The sequence below is a fragment of the Merops nubicus genome, unplaced genomic scaffold (assembly GCF_000691845.1).
Source record: "Merops nubicus isolate BGI_N331 unplaced genomic scaffold, ASM69184v1 scaffold21473, whole genome shotgun sequence".
Lineage (NCBI taxonomy): Eukaryota > Metazoa > Chordata > Aves > Coraciiformes > Meropidae > Merops > Merops nubicus.
The window spans coordinates 25,140-48,212 of record NW_008598539.1 but is presented as its reverse complement, the minus strand read 5'-3'; the positions used below and the strand labels follow the sequence as shown (position 1 = coordinate 48,212).

Genomic DNA, 23,073 nt, shown 5'->3' with positions numbered 1-23,073 from the left:
TTCATGCCTGGAACTCCTAGTCAGTCTTGTAAAATAAATTCTAAAAAGTTTTTAATAAAAAAGTACAAATTAAGATGAGAAAATTGATAAAGGCTAGACAGATAATATCAAATAATTATACTTTCAAAGTCACTATTAGAAGATTATATTTTACTTGACAAAGAAAGATGCAAAAAAGCAAACAGAAGTTAGATGTGTGAAATTACATCTGATGTGGGACACTAATAAAATATTTAAATTGTAGGGAATAAATGAAAGACAACAAATAAAGAATCAGATGTGGTTAGATTTAAAAAAAAAAAATGAGTATGAGATAATAGAAAAAATAAAACCAGTCTTTTGTTATCACGTGATTTTTCCAGTCTACAAGTTTGTTTTCTTCATTTCCATTTCAGTATATCATAATCTATTATTTCTGCAACTTTGAGGCCTCCTGCAATCCTCTGTAAGGCAAAGACTTCACTAACTTACAGTGGCTGCTGATGAGACAACTCAGTAGAAAGAGCAGTATCAGAGACTTAAAAGCTTTTTTTTTTTTTTAATTACAAAACTCAGAATAAACATGCTTTTGTCTGTAGGAGAAACTTTTCAAATTATTAGGGCATGATGCATAAATGTAAACACATGGTTTGCCAATCCAAAGTACAATACATATCTCAACCTAGCATATGATTACACCAAAGAAAAAGGGTAAGTGACCTCACCTAAATAGTATGTTTTTGTTGTTCCTGCTATGATATTCAGACAGTAACTAACAAAGCAAGTATCTAAATCCTGCATCACTCATAATATTACTCATAAATGTAAGTTAAGTTGAATATCTTTCCAATGTAGATTCTTTCATATGTGACCCAAGAGCTGAGTGCTGAAGTATGTGATGCACGGCTGTCAGTTCAACCAACCTCACCACTGCAACACCCACAGTAAACAGATCTGTACCACTTGTATAACACACATCATGAACTACATGTCCAGGGCTATTTTAACTCTGGTAGTGATCTGGCTGCTGTCAGATGACATTCATTTTTGATGTTCTGCTTCCAAATATCTTGGGTAAGGTTCAATGATAGATGTTAGGAGAACTCCTAGTTTGATGTGCTGGATTGTTATTCATCGAGTAACTGTCGCCTTAAACAGCTAAACGGAGTCTAAGCCTTGCCATTTATTGCTGTGTGTGAAAATAACCATTATAGTACATAATTCTTCTTACAATCAAGGTGGGATTTCCCTCCCCCCATATTTGGTGTATCTTTGTATTATAGTTTCATTTTTTTTCATTCAAAGTTTCATTCACTTTAAATTTAATGAATCCCATTATATACTAGATCGGTTTCCATTTTAAAAAATTACCAGACACAAATGCTGTCCTGTATGAAGAGGAGCATGCCTGCCTTTCTCTATATACTCAAATCACTTTCCATGGACTGCATGCCCAATACTGCTCTGCTGCTGCTAACAAGAAGCTTTCCAGACTCGTTGTGACAAAAGGTATCACAATTGCTTAGTAAGCTCATCTTTGTGGTGTAAAAAGGAGCCAGGAGCCTGCGAGTCAGAGGGACAGAAAAGAAAGGAGGAAAATATTGTCTTGAGACTATTCCCTCCCATTCCTAGCTTTAGGGATCTGGTAGATAGCTGTTCCATATAAAGCATGTATTTTCAAGGAACCAAAATATTTTTGTTTCATATTTTTCCTCCTTAAAAGGAGGAAACCACACTTCCAAGAAAAAGTAGACCAGCTTCTGTAGACAGTAATGCTGAGCTGGGCTCCACCATCACTGCCAAGAGGAATGAAATGCCATTTGCCTGATAACTGTCAGCATTTCAGACACTCCTCATCAGTCACAGCTTATGTAATCTCCTTTGTGTATCTTTAGAAATAAGGCTTCTCTTTCAGCTCATCTAAGTTTGGCAGCTTTTTATAGCTCCATTATTCTGAAGCTAGTACGAATTCTCAGTACAGAAAAGACATGGACCTGTTTGATTTGGTCCAGAGGAGAAACACAAAAATGATCAGAGGGCTAGAACACCTCTGCAACAAGAACAGTGGGAGCGAGTCAGGGTTGTCCAGCCTGGAGAGGTGAAAGAAGGCTTCTGGGAGACCTTATTGCAACCTTTAGTACTTAAAGGTGTCTATAAGAAAGATGGGGAGAGACTTCTCAGTAAACCCTGCTGGGATAGGACAATGGGTAATGGTTTTAAACTAAAAGAGAGATATTTAGACTAGATATTAGGAAGAAATTCTTTACAATGAGGGTGGTGAAATTCTGGCACAGGTTGCCCAGACATGTGGTAGATGCCCCATCCCTGGACATATTCAAGGTCAGGTTAGATGGGGCTCTGAGCAACCTGAGCTAGTTGAAGATGTCCCTGTTTATTGCAGGAGACTAGATGACCTTCAAAAGTCCCTTCTAACCCAAACTATTCTATAATTCTATGATTTTTAGGTGTCATGTTTTTAGTCTAAGCACATGTATGAAGCTTCACCCCAGTCTGGGATCCTCAAATTGGACGAATAAAGGCTCAACTTAAATGATAGAATCTCCCAGATTCTTCTTCTTATGAAAAAGGAATTAATACTCAACAGTAACAGAAGCAACTATTTGCCCTGTGCGATTTTTATTCAGCACATACCAAAAAATACACTCATAAACAGAGGATGGATTGCAACACTGGTCAGCTGCTTAATTTTAATGAAGAATATGATCTATATTTTTTTCTCATCTCCTTTCTTCTATTTTAAAGCTATTGTATGGTATTAAGCCCAAGCAAAACATCCAGTTTTTCAAGAGAAAACCATAAAAATAACAACTTAAAATTCAGAGGACCGTCACTGAAAAGCAGAAACTGTGAAGCAGACTTCCATGAAAATGAACACTCTCATGCTTACTGTATACAGCTGGTGGCCCTTTGTCATAATGCCTCTGACTGCTTCACGTAGCTTGTATGTAGAGAAGGAGGCAGCAGATTAGTTACATTATACAGTTTATTACAATAGTACCTTGAAATGCCAACAATTTCGAAAAGGAGGAAAGGACTCGATGAGAAATTCTGAATGAAGATTTTGAAATCAGCATCACAAAACCAGAAAATTGTCAACAGCTTTTAGAAAATGGAAAAGTCTTGAACATGTCCAAAGTTCTGCAAAGCTCAGACATTTTAGCCAAAAGAAATCAGTCCCTAATGAAACTGATAGCTAAGGTACTTTCCTCATGGGAATTAAAGACCACAACTTATTCTTGGAGCAAATCACCATAAAAGTTTGAAGCTGGAATGCTTAGGCTGCCACAGGGGAAAAAAAGTTCCCAGGAAAGGTCAATAAATATTGACACATGGAGCAACCTTTCAAGGTTGTCTGCTTTGATGGGCTGTGCCACAGTGCCCAGCAGTTGATCAGATTCTTAATAAAAGATACAAAATTATTAAACTCTACGATCCTTCATAACAACTCCAAATGAAACAGAAACTCCTGTCCATGGCATGCTTCAGGTGCAGGGCTCCAATTTCAGCCACAACCTTCTGATTACTCAGCTTCATCTGTTGCAAGCCAACTGTCAGCTTACAGAAAGATTGCTGAAGTCAGTTCAGAAAAATCTCAGCTTGCTCAGCCAAGCCCAAACAGCAGCTACTTTCTGAAGCATGAAGCTGGTGATTTCAGTGGCACTGGCAAGCTGTGCTCTGAGTCACATTAAAACACACCTCCTAAAACCCATGGGATAATCACAGCTCAACCAATCTACAAGTTACAGATGTTGTTTAAACAAGAGATGAGAACTAATGAAAAGTATTGCTTAGATCCAGTCCAGATTCATATACCCGTCTTCTTCCTCATGCTTTTACAGAGGAACTCTTCACCTGTGATTTTGATATGCTTCTGCTGAGAGGGGCCTTCTGCTTCTTGCTGCACGCTTCCCAGCAACCTGTAGCCAGGAGCTGTTTGTCACCCAAGCCAGCATACAACTACTGGCATCCAAATATGACCATTAGCTCCAAAAACACTACAACTCCCCTTTGGCATACTCTGAAACCGTCTGCTCAAGGGAGTGAAAGAAAAGGTGTGCCGAGTCCTCTGCCATGGCTACCACAAAAGCCAGTACCTGGATCCAGCTGCCCAGCCTCCTCCCCAAGATGAAAGCCATCTCCAGCTGCCAGCTAGCAGCAACAGCCCTGAAATTCAGATGGTAGGAGTCTTAGCTGCAGTGCTGAAGGGTCACATTTCAAGCTCTGTTACTGATAATATACGAGCATGGGGAAACTGCCACAGCAACAAGGCACAGGATTTGCTCTTGTCTTTTGCTTTTCAAAACCAGACCTGGAATCACCACATACCACAGAGCCACACTAGGGGTGTGCTGAACAACTGGACTGTAATGCAATTACATGGTCACTTATCATTTTTTCCATGGGACCTCTGCCATGTTCACTACATGAGAGGGACACGTGTGAGTAAAATCTAGATATTTAAATATGGTGGGTTTGTTTTTCATGAAGAATTGTTTTTTAGTTCCTGCCTCCTAAATCCTGCACCAATTCTGGTTATGTTTATTGGATACATTGAATTAAAATTTGTCTCAGTCTGGTTTAACCACTTGTGGCTGGCTGAATTCCTCAGGCTAGTCCTTGCTCCTGCTGTGAAAGTCTTCCTGTTTCATGAAGTGGGAGTGCATGTGTACTGATCATGCTCCTGTGTCCTCATGCCGTGAGGTCTGTCAGGAAGCTTAGATGACATCATCTGTTCAGCAATAGTTGTAATCATTAATGTCTACGTTTCCGTTTGAGCTGCTTATACAGACCTGTCTAAAGGGTTTGCTTCTGCACTCTCTCTCTCTCTAACCTGTCACTGTATCTGTCCTTACAAAGCCTCCATGAAAAAATGAAGTCTTTCTACCTGTATAGAAACCAGTGCTTCTGGTTTTTACCTTTGGTTAAGTAGCACAGACTCTCAAATTCACAGAAATTTTTAGTAATCCTGTTTGATCTAGAACCCTCATACCAATTTTTTGAAGAACCTTAGGAAACTCAAGCTTTATGAAGTTAGTTTAAAAATTTGTCAGACAAAACAAAAAAACTGTGTTTGGGGGAAGTGGCAGAGTGTCTTTATTTTATTCATGTTTCTTAAGTTCTTGTGGTTTGGGGCATTTCCCTGTAACCACAAGCTGTCTAGCTGATATTGATGTTAAGGCAGTTTATGATGGTTTGGTGTTGTGTGCCTTCAGGTTTTGCTGACTACTTGAAGTGAGTGTTGTTGCTTTGGGCCAGTTGTATGTGGTCTCCACTTTGGTTTTTACGTAGCAAGTGCGCAAGCTTCGCTTGGAGCAGTTCTTGGAAATAGAAACACACTTCACTGATGTGTTTTAAAGTCACATTGATATGGTGCTTAGGGCCATGGTTTAGCAGTGGACTTGATCGAGTTAGGTTAATGGTTGGAACTGATGATCTTAAAGGTCTTTTCCAACCTAAGTGATTCTATGATGTGTTTACACCAGCATTGCATAGCTGTTTCCTCTAGAATTCTGTCTGAATACTTTTGTACATAATGAGACATGTATGTGATGTTAAAAGGATGTTATTTAGGTTGAAAAAAGCTCCTTACTGCTAAGGAATTGACAGATTTACAGTTGCTCGTGCTATCTAGATTTTACTCACATGTGTCCCTCTCATGTAGTGAACATGGCAGAGGTCCCATGGAAAAAATGATAAGTGACCATGTAATTGCATTACAGTCCAGTTGTTCAGCACACCCCTAGTGTGGCTCTGTGGTATGTGGTGATTCCAGGTCTGGTTTTGAAAAGCAAAAGACAAGAGCAAATCCTGTGCCTTGTTGCTGTGGCAGTTTCCCCATGCTCGTATATTATCAGTAACAGGGTATATCGATCAAAATTGACCACTGGGGCACAGCATCTTCTGAATTCAGAGCACAGAACCCTGAACAAATACACCTTTGAATCAATGCTAGATACATAATAAAATTTATTAATATCAGCCTTTACTACCTCACATTCCACCAGATGTACCTCATAATCAGTCTGCCGTTCAGGACATGAAAGATTCTTTACATAATTGCCATTAAACTAAACCATTAAATACACTCAGCTAAGAAATTATAACTTCTTTTTCTCCAACTGTGAGGTCTAAGACCCAAGGCAGATACTCCTGATATAATCTAAAGTTCAGCATATCATATATTCTTAGGGCCAAAATAAAGACAGACAGTTCCCCCAGATAATAAGAACCAGCTACACTGATTCCGCTAATGCCTTAGTTGAGTTTTCATGAATTACAGTAGCAGATCTGTTCTGGAATTTTATGAAAAGGAATAACTTTTAATTTAAGCATAAGACATTCAGCAGATTTTCTGATTCAAAATAGTGTTGTCAACTTTTAGAGATGTTTTCATAGCAACATTACATTCCATTTTCCCCTTTTCAGAGCCTCGTTCAGCTAGGCTGCTCATAGTTGAACCATCTCTCCTAAGGTACATACAGAAACTCCAGCTGTAAGGCTTAAAGAGTTCAAGCACGATTTTCCTGGCTGTTGAAGGCTCAGCAGTGCACCCACAGCATTGCTTTAACCATTTACATTTTCACCCTTGAACGGGAGTGCTGTTATTCACATGCAGCTGAATAATAGCATGTACACTTGCTATAGCTATGCAAAAAGACAGGATGTGTTTCTTTTTCAGAAGTCGTAAAGCTGTTATGAAGAGAGAGATGTTTATGAACAATAAAAATCAACATGAACTATAATAGGTTATATATCTGGGTTTTTTATAGAAAAACAGTGAAATTGCAGGCATCTGTTCCTACAGCTGTATTTTAACATGAAGATTGTTTTAAACTGAATCCAGTTCTGATAACAGGGGGAAACCATCTTTCTTATTTATGTTAAAAGGAATTGGTTTGTGCTTTTTTTTCTTTTTTCTTTCTTTTTTTTTTTTTTATTTTTAAGAGACTGGGACTTCTAAAGTCCGATCAAGTACAATACAGAGTAATGTACACAAAATAAAAGAGCCTTCAAGTCCATGTATTCTGCTTTATATTCTGTATATTCCGATTTCCAACAGGGGGTAGCATTACCCTACTACAAGAATATTTGATATTCAAAATGCACTCAGTTTCCCAACTCTGCTAATCTGAGTTTCCTTGTACAACAGAGCTGCTAATTTCCACTCGTTCTGTACCAAATGAAAACCACTCAAAGCAGAGACTCCAGTAAAACTAAATTTTCACTACCAGTGAAAATAAGGTTTATATGGGGTGCAAACATGCATGAGTAACAGCAGGCTTGACTCTGCTGTGCAGATAATAAGCAATGTGGTGTTCTCATCTCACCCTTCTTGCTCAGCATGTAAAAGAAACAGGAGAGCCAAGGTGCACATGGACTTGATGCAACCCCTCACATGATCCATTTCTTTTGTATTTTAAAGTTCACAGCTGTAACTTGCCACCACTGTGCATCTCAGGACTGCGGAAATACCTGTGAAATTGGGAGGGCTTGACAAGTGGGAAGTGATGCTCTACATTTTCTTAGAACAGCACATCCCAGTAGAAACAACAGAATTCTGATGCATTGGAAACGTTAGCTCATTTCAATATTGCAAAAGTCAATACAAAAGTATTGTTTAGCAGGATGCTTGGAGACACTGAAACTAACTGAAAAGGACAACCACCAACATAAACATATGTGTGCACATGTACTCACAAAGCAATCAGTGTAGCCTTGCTCTCTTGATTAACAAAGGAGCAATTTATGGCAATGTGCTAGCAGAGATATTGAAGACAAAAGACCAAATAATCCCTTAATTTCTTGACACATTCCTTCTCTGATAAGGAAATGGGATGAGCTTCAAACAACACACATCTCTTATGCCACCATACTGAAAAGAATCATAACATCACAGTTGTTCTTGTCAAAAAGTTTCTGACTAACAGAAAATTCCACCAATTATACAAAAGTGCATAAAGTATCCCTTCTACTCAAGTTTTCTGCTTGCAACAAGATTTAAAATCCAAGTAATCTATTCATGAAGGAAAGGGATCCTTCTTGCAAACAGGGAGTTTAACTGCAACCCTACAGCTACAGTGACAATAAACAGAGAAGGGCTCACAAGTGGAAGTATTTCAAAAGCTGGCAAAGTGAAATCTCAGATGTTAGAGACAAATCAAACCTACCTCCACAGATTCTTAGAGATGCAGAAAGTTTATGTTAAGCTGTAATTACCATTTTGAAACATTCACCTAGGGACTGTTCTAAGAAAAGCCTTTTCCTTCTTCTACTTCTCCCAAAGACTGTTGTTCCACAGTGTGAGCTTAGCTTCTGCTTGCACTAAAAATACACTTGGGCCTGTTTTGTAGCTGATGGAGCTATGCCAATTTACATTAGACTAGTTATTTGATTCCTTCCTTCCAGTCCATTCCACATAAAGACATGAAGAAAAGAATCCATGTTATAACCTGTGCATCCTGCTCCACACAGCTAGAGAACTACAGTGGGCTTAATTAAGAGCCCATGAAGAAGAAAAATGAAAGCCCTGCAATATGATCTTTGCATTCATTTTCCTTCTTTTTTGAACCTCACATTTACAGTTCAGTCAACTTCTTCCAGAAAAAAAAAATTATTAACAAGATAATCAATGCTCATTATTAGAAAAAAAAGGATGGAACTAGAAGGACAAATAAGGGAGGGAAAGCTCAAAATAGGAAAATTAAGACAAGTGTTTTCCTTTATCCCCAGCTCATCACTAACATTACAGTTTGTCAAAGGTACTGAAACTATAATTAAGCTGCAGAGCTTCAAAAGATACAGATATTTAACTATGCATGGGGGCTGCTCACAGGCTTCTTCTATATCATAAAGCACTGCTAGAAATTATTAGATAGAATTATTTCTGTAGTTTTCCAATGCTTGCTATAGCAGTTATCTCCATAGCACGTGTGTTCTGCTTGACTTTGTGTCTCAGGGAATGAGAAGAATTGGCACACTTCATCTAGAAATGTTTTCCTTGTGCTACAGAGGATTCAAATATACAGTTACTAGCCCTGATATAGTCCACTTAGCACTTCTCTGTCCTTGTAATATACCAGACCTGGAAAAGGTTTATATTTCCTTAATATTTTCCAGGCTCAAATTTCTTGTACATTCAAAATTGCTTCCAATCAGCATTGAATTAGCAGAGGATACCACGGAATCCAGACTACTGCAGAGGATGTGGCTAGGGGAGAGGGAACACAGCCAGAGTTCTTGTCCCACTGATTCCCAGCTGTTGAAACAGTCATTTCAGTTGATTGACAGCTGGCTGCTGTAGCTTATACTGTGAATAGCCCAATATCCTCATGTGACAAGACTTAGGAGCACAAAGTCAAATTTAAGCCCCTTTCCGTCTGCCCTTTGGACTTGTGTGGGATTGAACTGCTTTGGAAAAAGTCTTGAGGACTGCTTTCTTTCAGCCACCAACTACAGGGTCCAGAGAACAAGTCTTATGAGGAGCAGCTGAGGAAACTGGGTTGTTTAGCCTGGAGAGAAGGAGGCTCAGGGGAGACCTTATGGCTCTCTACAACAACCTGAAAGGAGGTTGTAGTGAGGTGGGGGTTGATCTCTTCTCCACAGTAACAAGCAATAGAACTAGAGGAAATGGTCTCAAGTTGCACAAGGGAGGGTTTAGGTTGGACATTAGGAAAAATTTCTTCACTGAAAGGGCTGTAAAACCCTGGAACAGGCTGCTCAGGGAAGTGATGGCATCACCATCCCTGGAGGTATTTAAAAGACATATAGATGTGGTGCTGAGGGGCATGGTTTAATGGTGAAGTTGGCAGTGCTAGGATAACAGTTGGACTTGATCTTAAAGGTTGGACTTGATGATCTTAAAGGTCTCTTCCAAACAAAACATTCTATCATTCTACTCTGCTTTAGGACAGGAAGCATGGAAACACAAACGGTAACGCCGAGGAAGACGTAGAAGCAGAACCTGTATGCAAAAAAGGCACTTCACTGCAGCCTAAAATCTGTAAGCAAGGCTGTGGTATTCACTCATCCCACCCTGGCTGTCATTTGTGCCATGGATCACATTAACAGTCACTTGTTTTGATCTTAACATGTCCATCCCACCTGAGGAAGCTCACTCTTTTTACACACACATGCATGCACACAAATTACTTTTTGTTACATCAATGCATCAAACATCACTGGAGCTGAAGCAGAAGGGATGGGAAAACACTAGCTCCATGTAACATTTTCCTCCTCACTTCTGTCCTACATCCATAGGTTGAATTACTTCCTGGAGCACATCAGAGTTCTTCAAGTGACTGTCTAAGATTCAAAATGTTAGTACACTAGCAGGGATGGCCGGAATGAAAGGAAGTCCTTCCATTCACTATATCATTTAGGAATGCAACAGAAAAGACTGTGCAACTAGTAGAGAGAGGTAAAGAACATTTTTTTATGCTGTAAAAAAGACCTGTTCAGTTGGTGAGGTGCAAAAGGCTTCATTGTGTCACCTTGTTTCTGACTCAGAGTTCCTACACTTTGAGCTAAATTTAGCCAGCGCCAAGGAAACTCAACAGTAAATATCTGAGTACTTAAGATGGGACTATTGACTAGCTGAAATACTTAATTGCAGATCCTCAGACAGCTTGAACTGCTCCAGAAGTTCTCTGTGGTCATCTGCTCTCACACCTCTTACTGGGGAAGAGCTCAGAGTTTTACCTAATCCATATTTAGGCAAAGTGGCTTTTGACATTAAAAAAAAAAAATAATAATAAAAAAAAAAAATTAAGAAAAAGTTCATTGCATCCAAAAATATTTGCAAAATTAGATTGATGCAATATGTCGTTCCATAAGGATTTGAGAAAAGAATAAATGGAAAAAAAAAAAAAAAATAAAAATAAACAAAACTTAATACAATTATGGTTTTCTTTTCTTTCTCTGTTATTATAAATTGGTATGAATTTCAGTCATAACCTCAAGCATGTTCTTGATAACTTACTTCTTTCTAAATGCTAAAAAATTGCTCAACCCTTAGACTAATGCCATGCTTGAATGAACTGATTTTCAACTGCCATGTCCTCAGTTGTAGACTTTCAGAATCCACTGAGTGTAAAGGTTCCTGCATTAATATCTTCTTTCCAAGAACTTTACAGTTCTCAAAAGACACCATTCTTCAAGCTCAATTAAAAAAAAAAAAAAAAAAAATCTGTTGAAATAATGTATTCAGGGCTGGTGCTCTGTGATCTTTCATTAAATAGAAAGTTTGCAGAAGTAGAAGTTTGTTGAAGTTATAAAAATTAGTGATAGTCTTCCCAGTATTTTAAAACAAAAATTGTAAAGCAGCAGCTCCATCCTGGAGCTGATTTTCTTTTGTAACTCATATTAAGGAGTTCCTTTTCTGTCCACAGTTCACTTCAAAGGCAAAAAGCTTTCTGTCTCTCTCACTGCAGTCTGGAAAATATCACATTTAATGTAATCTTTAGCACTTGGATGGAATTGTCCACAGCCAAAGTACTGTGGAAACACCATCAGTTGTGACAGCAACCTTGGGAAGTAAAAATTATCCGGACACAGATGTTACACAGCTAGGTAGACTGAGGCAAGCTGCTCTGAGCCACAATAATAAAACCATACTCAGAATTCCTAGATCAGTCCAAATCTCAAGCTTCTTGCTTCTCTTGCACATGCTTGTATTTCCCTTCTATTTAGGGACAGTGTCCAAAACAGCATCATCTGCACTGCCATCACCAAATGCTGCCAAGAGCCTGCAGTAGACACGGAGCTTTATAGCGCAGCACACACAGCAGCCAAACGCACCCAGCACCACGCCAGGCAGGGCAAGGACACCACAGCTCAGTACTGATTCTTTCCATATTCTCTGAGATCCACAGCAGTCACCACCACTATTCTACTATGGGACAGTGATTGAAATCTGTCTCTCTGGATATCAAAGAGCCATCTTATTTCTTTCAACCAACACCCAGCCAGTTCTCTTACAAAGCAAACATTTTAATTACACTGACTTCAGCGGCCCTTCTTTTAAGAATGTCATAGGAAAGCCTGCTGAAGTCTGCAACCAGGCTTCTGCTGACCTCAGGGGGATATTTTCACCAGGTCTGTACAATTGCACAAGAGGTAAATTTGGCAACGTCATCTGCAGTGTGGACTTCTAAAGAATTCCCTTTCTTTTCTTCACTAGACAAGTTCCCTGGCATTTCAGCAGAAGCACTCATAACTATGCATAATAAAGTCATACATTAAATCACAAGGCAACTTTAAAGCAATCCATCCTGAAAACTATTTGGCAGGCACTTCTATACCCGAATCTAACTCTTCTGCCTATAGGAAGTATTCATTCTGTTTGGAACATATAAATATTTTTCAGTGCTTCATTCCTCAAATTGGTTTCAGTGTTTGTTTCTGTGAAGCAAGTAATAAACAATTTTCTATTCAGTGTATTTGTTGCCACACTTTTACCATTTTCTTTCTAGGAAATGCCAAAATTGCATTACCTGTATGAAGGAATTGTTACCGTATTACTAAATTTTACTAAGCCAATATTGGGAAAATATATTTTCTCTTTATGAGCAAAATATATTTTCTCTGCACAGTTATACTACAAACCGTATGAATTTGCCTACATCACCTGTGCACAACTTGAGGATCTAACCTGATTAAAAGTCCATGTGGGATATTATCAGCCAGACTGAAACTATTTCCGTAGATGTCTTGAACCAAGAAGTATACTGGGCATCTTGAATTATGAAAACTAATTCCACTTATAGGTCATGTCATAGATCATGCATGAGTTCAAGCACAGTTTGTGTAATTTTGTCTGAACATATTTCAACCTTCTAATTTGCATACTTCCAGCTTTAAGTAGTTCTGTCAAAAAGAGTTGGTAGGGAAGGTCACACCCTTGCTGAGCATCTATTTTCAATCCTCTCATCTACTCACAGCGAACTGCTGTCAACCCTCCAGACATCCCATCCAAATGACTGCTATCCTACTGGCACTCACCAGTTCCTTCTGAGCCATACAACTGCTTTGCTATCAGTGACTGCTAATAAAATATTTTCTGCATAGCCTTCTTTAATCCATGATCTCAAAAGTATAACGTTGGTACACATTAGAAACCTTTTGCAAAAGTACATGTCAAGAAATAGAGGGGTTTTAAAAGTAACTTTGTTTATGAACTTGCAAAAGGAGGTGAACCACTTGGGAATGAAACTTAGAGATCTTAATCCAGGGCTGCCACTGGAGTTATTGCTTCCCTCTGAGTTCAGTTCAATATAGTCCATGCTTTCCTAATCAATCTCTTTTTCTGGTTTCTTCATCTGCACATGAATTCTACTTTCTCACTTTTTGAAAATGAGGCTAGAAAGCTTCTGCTAACAATTTATAGAATTCTATAGAATTTTTCCAGAAGAAATGCATTTCTATTTAGAGAAAACAAGATGACAGAAAGACAGGGAAAAAACAGCCTTCTATTTTCCTATTTTGGCCATGTTCCAAGCGATCTGTTGAGTCTCTTTACAATGGGTGGGGGGGACAACCCACAAAACTACACCTTACTTTCCAAAAGGAGTAATTTTTCTCAGCTTTTACTCCTCCTTCAAAACATTTATTTCTCTCTCTTCAGAATAACTATTGCTCCCAACAGAGAATGAAGTAGCCATCATCTGTAGTAGTAATAAAAGTTATTATCCAGCCTAACTGATTTTTTTTTTAGGATTTAGGAGAGGAAATAGATTTTTCCAGTTTTTTATTCTGGTGGGTATAAAAGGCCAATATCATGGTTTAGCAATATCTTCTCTGGCTCTCACAGAAATCGATATTCCAATACTGAATACAGAAGAATTAATTCTGCTGAGCTATGTTGTCTGCATTCCCTCATGTAGGAAAGAAGCTCTCTTCTCTTGACACATCTAATACTTGCCAGTGCTGCAGTGGCAGACACTTCTTTTCCCATTACAGACCATAGGGTATCTGTCCCACAGTGTTTGATCCTAAAAAGTGCTGGGAGCTTAATTTTTATTATTCTGAATTCAGAGAAAACTTTCACTCTTAGCACAGATGCTGTGGGGATTCTTTTATGAAAAAGAGTACTTTCAGTATTAATTTTTAGATAAGAAGTCAGCCTCCTAGAGGGCCAGAAGCAAGTCAAATCTGCACAGTGCTAGTAGGGCATGTCTTCTATTTTACTGAAATCTCACATCCAAAGTCACACACATTAAGTGACCTCCTCCAAACAAAGCTTTGGAAAAGCCAGATAACTTACATGAGCCCTTACCAGCAACAGGAAAGTAAAAGGAAGATGGGTCTCTTCTTTATCACTTGAGAGTGAAGCCTATAGGCAAGAAGCATTATAATATTGTACAAAATAACAGTGGTAAACTGAGAGGAAAAAACATCTTCCTTCCACTGTGAACTGCTGTGAACTCCAGCTTCTCACCAGAGCACATAAGCAGACTCAACAACACCATAGTAAGAGGAGATGGGAGTTAACTTTGTGATAGACGGGGTCCTGGCCAAAACTGCAAGAACGAGAACAAAACACATCAAGCTCTAAGCCTGACACCACACCCACATCTTTTATGTCCCTTTCCTCTGCCAGTTTCAACTGGAGAATATACTTTTGCTTCATTCTTTGATCTGTACAGTACTGCGTGCTTTTGTCAGCACAACCAGCTCCAGAAATGACTGCATTTCATTGTCAAGGGCAGCAATGATCATGCATTTCTTCTGCTTCACAAAGATGTTGTGGAGAAACTGGTGGTTTTAAAGATGCCTTTAAATCTGTGAAAAGCCCCCAAAATAACACTACTTTATTGTAAAAGGTTCAGAGCCTTTTACAATCACTGTAATGTAAGTAACATGCCAGATTGCCAAATCATTGTCCAGTGCAGTCACCTCATTTTGTGTTGTTACATGTTTTGAAAGATGCACCTCACTGCAGATTAATGTATCATAGCCAGGATTTAAAGAAAAACAATGGTAGTTAAATTCTTAAAAGAAGACGGGAGCACAAACGCAAGTTTTCTAATTCATGCCAAAAGCCAACAATACCCAGAATCAATGGGTCATCAAAGCAAACGAGAGCCTCACAAATACACTGACACTAAGGTTTATAATACTGCTGACTGACTTCCAGATTCCTCTGAAGTGCAAACTGTTCCTGTTCTAGTTTTGACAGTGTAGCCTAACTGCAAAGAGCTCTGAGGGTTAGAGCAGAAATTCAAGTAGAAGCAATGCTGTAGAAGATGACATATGCGTCCTTCTCAACTGAGAATTTAGACAGCCTCTAGCTTTTTTGAAGGTGGGAGGAGGCATAAAAAGTTACTGCATCACACATCAATCTGTAAAAAATAATCTTTGAAAAAAGATGTAAAAGCTGTGTAATAATCGTGTTCTTAGGCTTTCAGAGAAAATGGGGAAATAAACACTACAAGATAAACACATCAGGTGTTCAGACTCACAGGTGAAGACGTAATAGCTCCAACAGAAAAAAAAGAGCTACATTAAAGTTGTATGTAACAGCATATTGTGATTTCTTTAATATCTGTTTTAAAATGTTAGAACACCCAATTAAAAGCAAAAAAAACCAAAATCTGAAAACATGGATGCCACTTACATGGATGTGGCAATATTACCTGCAGCTGCTAGTTCCTGAATCTCACTACGTAAGTGTCCATCTTACAGGCTTTCTCTCTCACCACTTTCAAAAGCAGTGACTACAACAAGAGACACACCAGCTAATTCCAGGTTTAAGGGTTTTGTAGAGGATTTGGAAGACCAAGGCTATATTCCCAACCCAGTTACAGGCTGTTCATGACCTTGTTTAAGGAAGTCTAGCCAAGAACACAAAACAGACCTCAGTGCAATATGTTCTTTATAGTTCAAGCCCCTTCTCTTCATGAGGACACATCAGACCTGCTTCCCTCTAGGCTTAGTCTCTCCCTGGTCTGCAATGCACAACGGAGACATATTTGTAGCAGCTCTAGCTCTGCACAGAGACTCTGCACTCACAAAAGGCTGCATGTGATTAGCAAGCCCTGCAGGGACACGGTGCTGCACAATTACATGTAAGGGGTAAAGTTGGGGCTTAAGGATCCCAGTAGTGGCATGCACATGCCTTCCTTTAAAGCTGTAATGCAAAATAAAGCAGTTTCTACAAAACACACTAAAAAAGACAAATTCCCTATCAGCTAAATAAAGCAGTTCCCCACTTAAAACGAGATCTACATCCCCCCAAGGCAGGTACCACATCTCCCTGTATCATGTAGGGAAGGATTCTTGGCCACGGTGCTGTGGATCCTACCTGACAAAATCCCTGAACTCTTTTGTGCTTTGTGGGCACAGCATTCCTTTGTTTCCACTAAATACAGATATGCTGGGAGATTCAAAGTTTGAGGCATACAGTAACTGTGGCAGCAGGAACTATACAAATACCTCACAGCGGATTTGGGTAAACCAGCTCCTAGTTTGGGACCACTGTCTCTAAGGAGTTTTTGCTATTTTTAAAGGAGCAACTAAAGCAGGTGGCTAAATCCCAACACAGGACTGATGGCAACGGCCACACACAAACTGACACTTTCTTTTCTCCATCATGGCAAGTTAGCTACCAAAGCAGTAATCAAGACTATAATTTGTACACACATAAGAACTCCCACTGACATAAATATGAGTTTATGGTGAGCTAGACATACATAAAATTCATTCCTACTAATAGGAACATTTAGAGCTGTCAACAGTGATTTGAGTATAACACTAAGTAGTGTGAAGAGACAGCTATAATCATTCAATATTAATTCAACTTGCCAGAAGATGAAGGTCAGGGGATGAAAAGCAAAGCAAAACTAAAATCAGTACTTGTCAAATGGAAAAGGACAAAAACAGTTGGAAAATAATTTTATTTTTCATACTTCTAAGAAAATATACAAACAATGGTGGTGTAAAAAAAAAAGAAACCCTATAAAAAAGTTAACAGTTTCTCAGACTATAGCATCAAATGAAGTTACAGAGCAACAAGTATACAGTGAAATTCTATTCAAATTCCTATTAGCTAAGTAGTTGAATATGTAATGTCTAATAATAAATCTCTACAGCTTACTCAGAAATCCCATAATAATGCAACATTCTGAGCTTAAAATATACTTAAAATACACAAAGAATTCATCTCTGCAATCAACTATAGCACTGAAATCACCTAGGTAAAATCTATATGGCAAAGGCACACCTTGTGAAGTTTGTAAAGAAAGACATCTTGAGCACACGCCAGTAAAGTACAGCAGAAAGCAGAACACCCTGCATGCTTGCTTATTAACCCCCAGTGTCTAATATGTAATACAACAGAGAAATAATAGAAGCAGTATTTAGTGACTTTCTTCACGCTGGTTCTATTCTTCATCCAGTGTGAAACAGAAAGGCTTCCTTGCCCTGTTTTCTGTTTGAACCTTGGCATTTTCCCAGGGTATGTTCTCCCTATGTTCATCATCATCATCATCCTTGTCATTGGTGGAGCAGGTGGTTCTTAAGACAATCCCAATCACGAACACCACCATGCCTTCCACATATGCACGTCTTCATCCCACAGCCTGTCTCCAACTCCTCACACGCTGAACTCCAACACACACACACAACATGCCCAAATCTAACCTCAATTTGCCAAAGCTTACATACAGGGCAGAAAACAAACCAATGCTTATATCCTTTATTACTTCTGTAGACTTTCCTCTACTTCAGGTCACTCACTCCATTTAAATAGCAGGTATTTAAAAAACATCAACAAAATTTAATTAATAGCTTAACTTCAAATTTCAAAGGAACTCCAAACACCGGCATGCTAAAGCCTTTTGAATATGAATTTGAACAAATGTGAAAACCTGGTGCCTTCATTAATCCATAAATCAACTCCTCCTGGCCCTAACTGCATCTTAAACATATTCTGTTCAGAGCAAAAGGAAGAATTATCATTTTTAGTTACAGCATATGGATTTGTGCTTTCACTGTATTCATCATGAGAAAAGCCAAAGAGGGTATCCATTGAATACTGCTAAAATAACTCATCTTGACAGGTCAGAACAATGTATCAAAAGGTTATTTTTTCTTTTAAAAGTAAAAACAAGCCCATGAATCATTACATTTAATAAGCCTTCTTTCCCGACTCGTTATAGATGGGTAGGGAAAAAAAATATAAGAAGCAGATGTGCATATCTTATGCTAAACTAAGAGTTAGTAAGAGGGTTGCACCAGTGTTTCTCCCACTAGATTGGTTTAAATATTGACAATTCTTGAAATTCTTGCCAATCCATATCATTAGGGAAACTAGAAACATCATAATGCCTGGCAGTACTTGGCAATAAAAGATCTGGATGTGTATGGTGTTGAGGTAAACAGGCAGTTAAAGAAGTGACATAATTTAGCCTGTGATGCTTTTGAAGATATAAAATGGAAAGCTCACTTCTAGCTTCTTGTCTACCACAAATATCAAGGGTAAACTTGGATAAATTCATGTCTAGACTGACAATTCAGATCACCCAGAAACATTGAGACCATGTGAGCTAACTGTACCTTAACTAAGTCTTTCCTCACTGCCTGTAACAAAGACATCTTGGAGCTTTCTGCCCCCAGAGTAGAGTCCTTCCAGGAATGTTGTGCATTTTTTTCCCCAGCTTCTCTCTAACTAGAGGCAGTAGACACAAGAAGCCAGTAGCAGATACACTGCCGTGCACCCCACTGTCTAGACTGTGGAAAGAAGAGAAGTGGAAGGCTGAATACCTCCAGCCAAGCTTTCAGAATTAGGGTAGAGGGCTAGTGAGGGCTTGGTGCAGGTACCTGGTAAAGATGGTTTTGGAAGAATACAGGTTCTAATAATCATAGAAAATTTTAGGCTGGAAGGGGCCTCTAGAGGTCATGTGCTCCAACCTCCCTAAACAAGCAGGAACATCTCTACCTAGGTCAGGTCGCCCAGGGCCCTATCAAACCTGACCTTGAATGATTCCAGGGATAGGGCCTCCACTACCTCTCTGGGCAGCCCATTCCAGTGATCTATCACTCTTATATTAATAAGATTTTTTTCTAACATCCAGCCTAAATCTAATGTTTCCTAATTTAAAATCATTACTCCTTGGCCTGTCATTACAAACCTTTTTGAATAGACCTCCTCCCACCCTCATGTAGGCCCCTTCCAGGTACTGGAAGGTCATTATATGGTCACCCCCAGAGCCTTCTCTTCTCCAGGCTGAACAGCCCCAACTCCCTCAGCCTGTCTTCATACAAGAGATGCTCCAATCCCTTGATCATTTTGGTGGCCCTCCTCTGGACTCACTCCAGTATGTCTACATCCTTCTTGTGCTGGGGGTTCAAGAACTGGACACAGGACTCCAGGTGAGGTCTCACCAGGGCAGAGTATTGGGGCAGAATCACCTCCCTCGACCTGCTGGCCACACTTCTTTTGATGCAGCCCAGGACGTGCCTGGCCTTCTGGGCTGCCGCTGTGCATTGGTGGCTCATGTCCAGTTTTTCATCCACCAGCACTTCCCAGTCCCTTTCCACAGGACTGCTCTCCCTGATACCACCTACCCCAGCCGAGGTGCAGGACCCTGCATTTGGCCTTGTTGAACCTCATAAGGTTCATCTGGGCCCACCCCTCCAGCCTACCCAGGTCCCTCCCAGGTTGGTACCATCCACAGTCCTGCTGCGGGTGCACTCAATGCCACTGTCAATATCATTAATGAAGATATTAAACAACACTGGTCCCAGCACAGACCCCGGAGGGACACCACTCATCTCCATCCTCCATGTGGACATTGAGCCATTGACCATCACTCTCTGTCTGAGACCATCCAGCCAGTTCTTTATCCACTGAACAGCCCACCCATCGAACCTGGAATTCCCCAACACAGAGATTAGGATGTTGTGGGGGACCATGTCAAAGGCCTTGATCAATGTAGACACAAATTGTATGAGGCCTGTCACACCAGTGCCTTCCTACCTCCCAACCGCTGCAAGCACGTGACAAAGTAACATCTAAGATGCTGTTACAGAGGCTACAGAAGCGCCTCAGGCAGGCAGCATTTTCTAGTTTTCAGACATGTAAAGGTAGTCAATGCTGCAAATGCACAAAACACCTCATGAGAATAAAACAACCCCTCAAGTTTATAATCTTTTCACTCCCTAATTTAAGCACCCCCTCTAACCTTCCCAGCCTTTCAAAACAGCTCAACAGCACAAGCAACTTTACCTTCTTATAGCTTAAACACATTCACAAAAGAAGTCTTCTCCAGAATGGATAGAAACAGCTATTTTTTCTTATGCAATGTACAATTAATGTATAAATTTTACTGATGATCAAAAATAATTTTTCCTGCAAATAGACTGTCCTGGTCCTAGACCACTAATGAGTTTTTTGTAAAACTCCTCTAAAGTATCTGTCATTGGTCAGTTAAAATACTGGATTAGTTGATCTGCTGTAGATTGCCATGCTGCCTTGACTATCTTTCCTTTCTCCAGTGAGCAGCTTTGCTAATCTGGCTTCTTGTGCAAGATATGCTCAAGTTACAATGATAAAGAAATGAAAAACATCAATAAAACAAAAATATGCATGGTGGTCACCTTAAGAACAGCACATACTATTTGGCCTCCCTTCTTTCTCCTTTTGAAATACCAGCAGCAAGACAGATCAATGTCCTTCATGCTAGGTTACTAATATATGACAAATTCAGCCCTCTCAGTGCCTGCAAAGCTTCCATCTCTGTCACTGTAAGCCACTCGCATGCACCTAGAGCCAAAATTGGCCAATTTAAAGGTAACGACTGATGGCGTATATTGTTCAGTGTTTCAGATTTTGAGGAGACTGTGTGCTAACCCTGTCACTTTGAGCATAAACAAGACAAAAGTTATCACCTGTTCAAATTATAAAGGAAACAATAGTACTTATGGCCTGCAACTTACATCATTTTAAATTAATCATGCTGCATTAAGTAAGGCTTGTTAGCATCTGCTCAGTGTTAGGTATTTACCTTCAGTCCACCACAGATTGGACAAGCTGAAAAAAGAGCTCTTGTCATCCCAAGGTGGGGGCTACATGTGTCACAGGGGTCAGCTGAGGCCCCACTAGGTGGTGACAACTCACCACTTTTGGAGTCTGACACCTGTCCTTGTGGTTTTGTGTCTGACCACCTCGAAACAAAATCCACATATGTCTCATCACTTGAGTCCTTGCTGCTTTCTGTGAGTAAGGATGAAGGCCTCCCTCTGTCCTGTCTGCGCTCAGGTAACTTCCATGCTTCCAAGTGTGGTAGTAGCAGTTTTGGGTCACTAGCACCTTGAGGTGACAGGGCCTGGTCCTTGGCTAGAGTGGAATCCGCACTCTTTGGTTGCACATCTTTAGAGGCTGCCTGTAACAAACTCCTGGGTATATCATAAATATGTCTGAGAGAGCTGGGAACCTGATAGTCTGATCCCACACCTCTCGGGGGCTCACTGTGCGGACAAGTACATAAATTCTGATCCGAAGGAAAGTTCAATGGCAAGCTTAGCAATGATCCAAACTCATCACCGTGGCAAATGTCCAAGCTCCCCGCATAGGAAGAGAAGCTTCCAGAGTAAGATGAGTGACTACCAGTAGCTATCCCACTGTCGGAAGAACTCTGACGACCTATTTCCTGTAGCTGTCTGGATCGGAGGGGCTTTGGAGGCGGTTTAGTGGTGCCACGTGCCCCTTCTGGAAGGGCCTTTTCTTCCCCAAGATGAATGCCCTTTGCAGCTGCCAGTCCGTGACTCTCTTGAGAGGTGCTGGCTGAAGACTGTTCAGGCCAAATTGTCAGTCTGCTCCCAACACTAACATCCGAGTGGCTGGTATCTGAAGACGAGCTTGAAAGACTTCTGTCATCTCCTAGAAAAGAAGAAAACACATCAACCTATGTTTAAAACACAATCAACAGACTGAAGCATGACAAATATGTACAAACAGAAAGAACTCTGAAAGTCCATCTGCTTTTCATAAGAGGAACTCCTGTCAGAAAGCCAAAATTGCTGCAATTCCTATCCCCGCAGGAAAAAATGAAAAGCAAATAATTACCTTGCCATAACCCTGCAACACTGTGGAACGTAATGCATTCAGGGCTAAATTTTTAAACTTTACGCAACAAACTCTCCCCTTTTCAAACATACTTCACTTCCATACAGTTATTTGGGTTTATTTTAGGTGCTCCTATCTTATATCACAGGGAACACTCACCAAGTCCCACGCTCAGAATAGCTGAGAATGCTCTGAAGAAAATCTTGTTACTGTAACCCAAAGCTACATGAGACATTTCCATGTTTCTATTTGATCTGAATCAATCCAATTATTATTTTATTTGTACTTCTTTTCTGTATTTAAATCCTATCTGAATGACATCAAAGTGAATGTTAACGAGAACACAAAAATAAAATCAAACTTAAGGCCGTCCTGTTCTCTCTTCTGAACTCTCCTACACTGCCCTTCTCCATAATATCCATACCAAAATGAAACCATACATAACTGTAACAAACAAAAATGAGAATACTGCTATTATAGACACGTTTACATATCTTTATACAAAAAGATTTTCCACAACTGATTTACGTAAATGCTGCAAGACTTTTTTTTTTTTTTTTTTTTTCTCTCACCAATACTTGCAAGAAAGACACTTCTACAGGTAACTGCTGCTATCCAAGGTAGAATATAGATAAAAAAAAAAATAAAAATTAGCATGAAAAGGGCATCAGGACAAAACAAATATCACATAAACACATACACAAAACCAACCAACCAAACAAGATACTTTCTTGTAGTAACACACACAGTCCACAATGCTATTTTCCTCCTTAATAAAATCAATGTGAAAACCAAGGCTGACCACAAAATCATTTTATAGGTATTTAATTAATTTTATTTATTTTGAACCTTGGGCAATAATTTGCCAGATGGGATAGAAAGGAAAGAGCCCACTGCAAACTGTGACCAGAGCTTCTGGTGCTACTAGGCTATTTCTAATCTCAGCTGTTGAGGGAAAAGTTCAGTATCATTTTTCTGCTCTTCATGGAGTAATTCTTGGTATATATTGC

At 39.6% G+C, this 23,073-nt stretch overlaps 1 protein-coding gene across 1 annotated transcript in view; it reads right to left on the bottom strand.

Moving 5' to 3' along the window:
- Window positions 1–23,073, bottom strand: part of DOK7 (docking protein 7) — a gene marked incomplete at its 5' end in the record, with an annotated part of 64,031 nt that overhangs the window by 17,796 nt on the left and 23,162 nt on the right. The window contains one exon of the mRNA XM_008937089.1: window positions 21,003–21,877. Within this exon, the coding sequence (XP_008935337.1) occupies window positions 21,003–21,877 (875 nt within the window). The remainder of the gene's footprint in view (window positions 1–21,002; window positions 21,878–23,073) is intronic.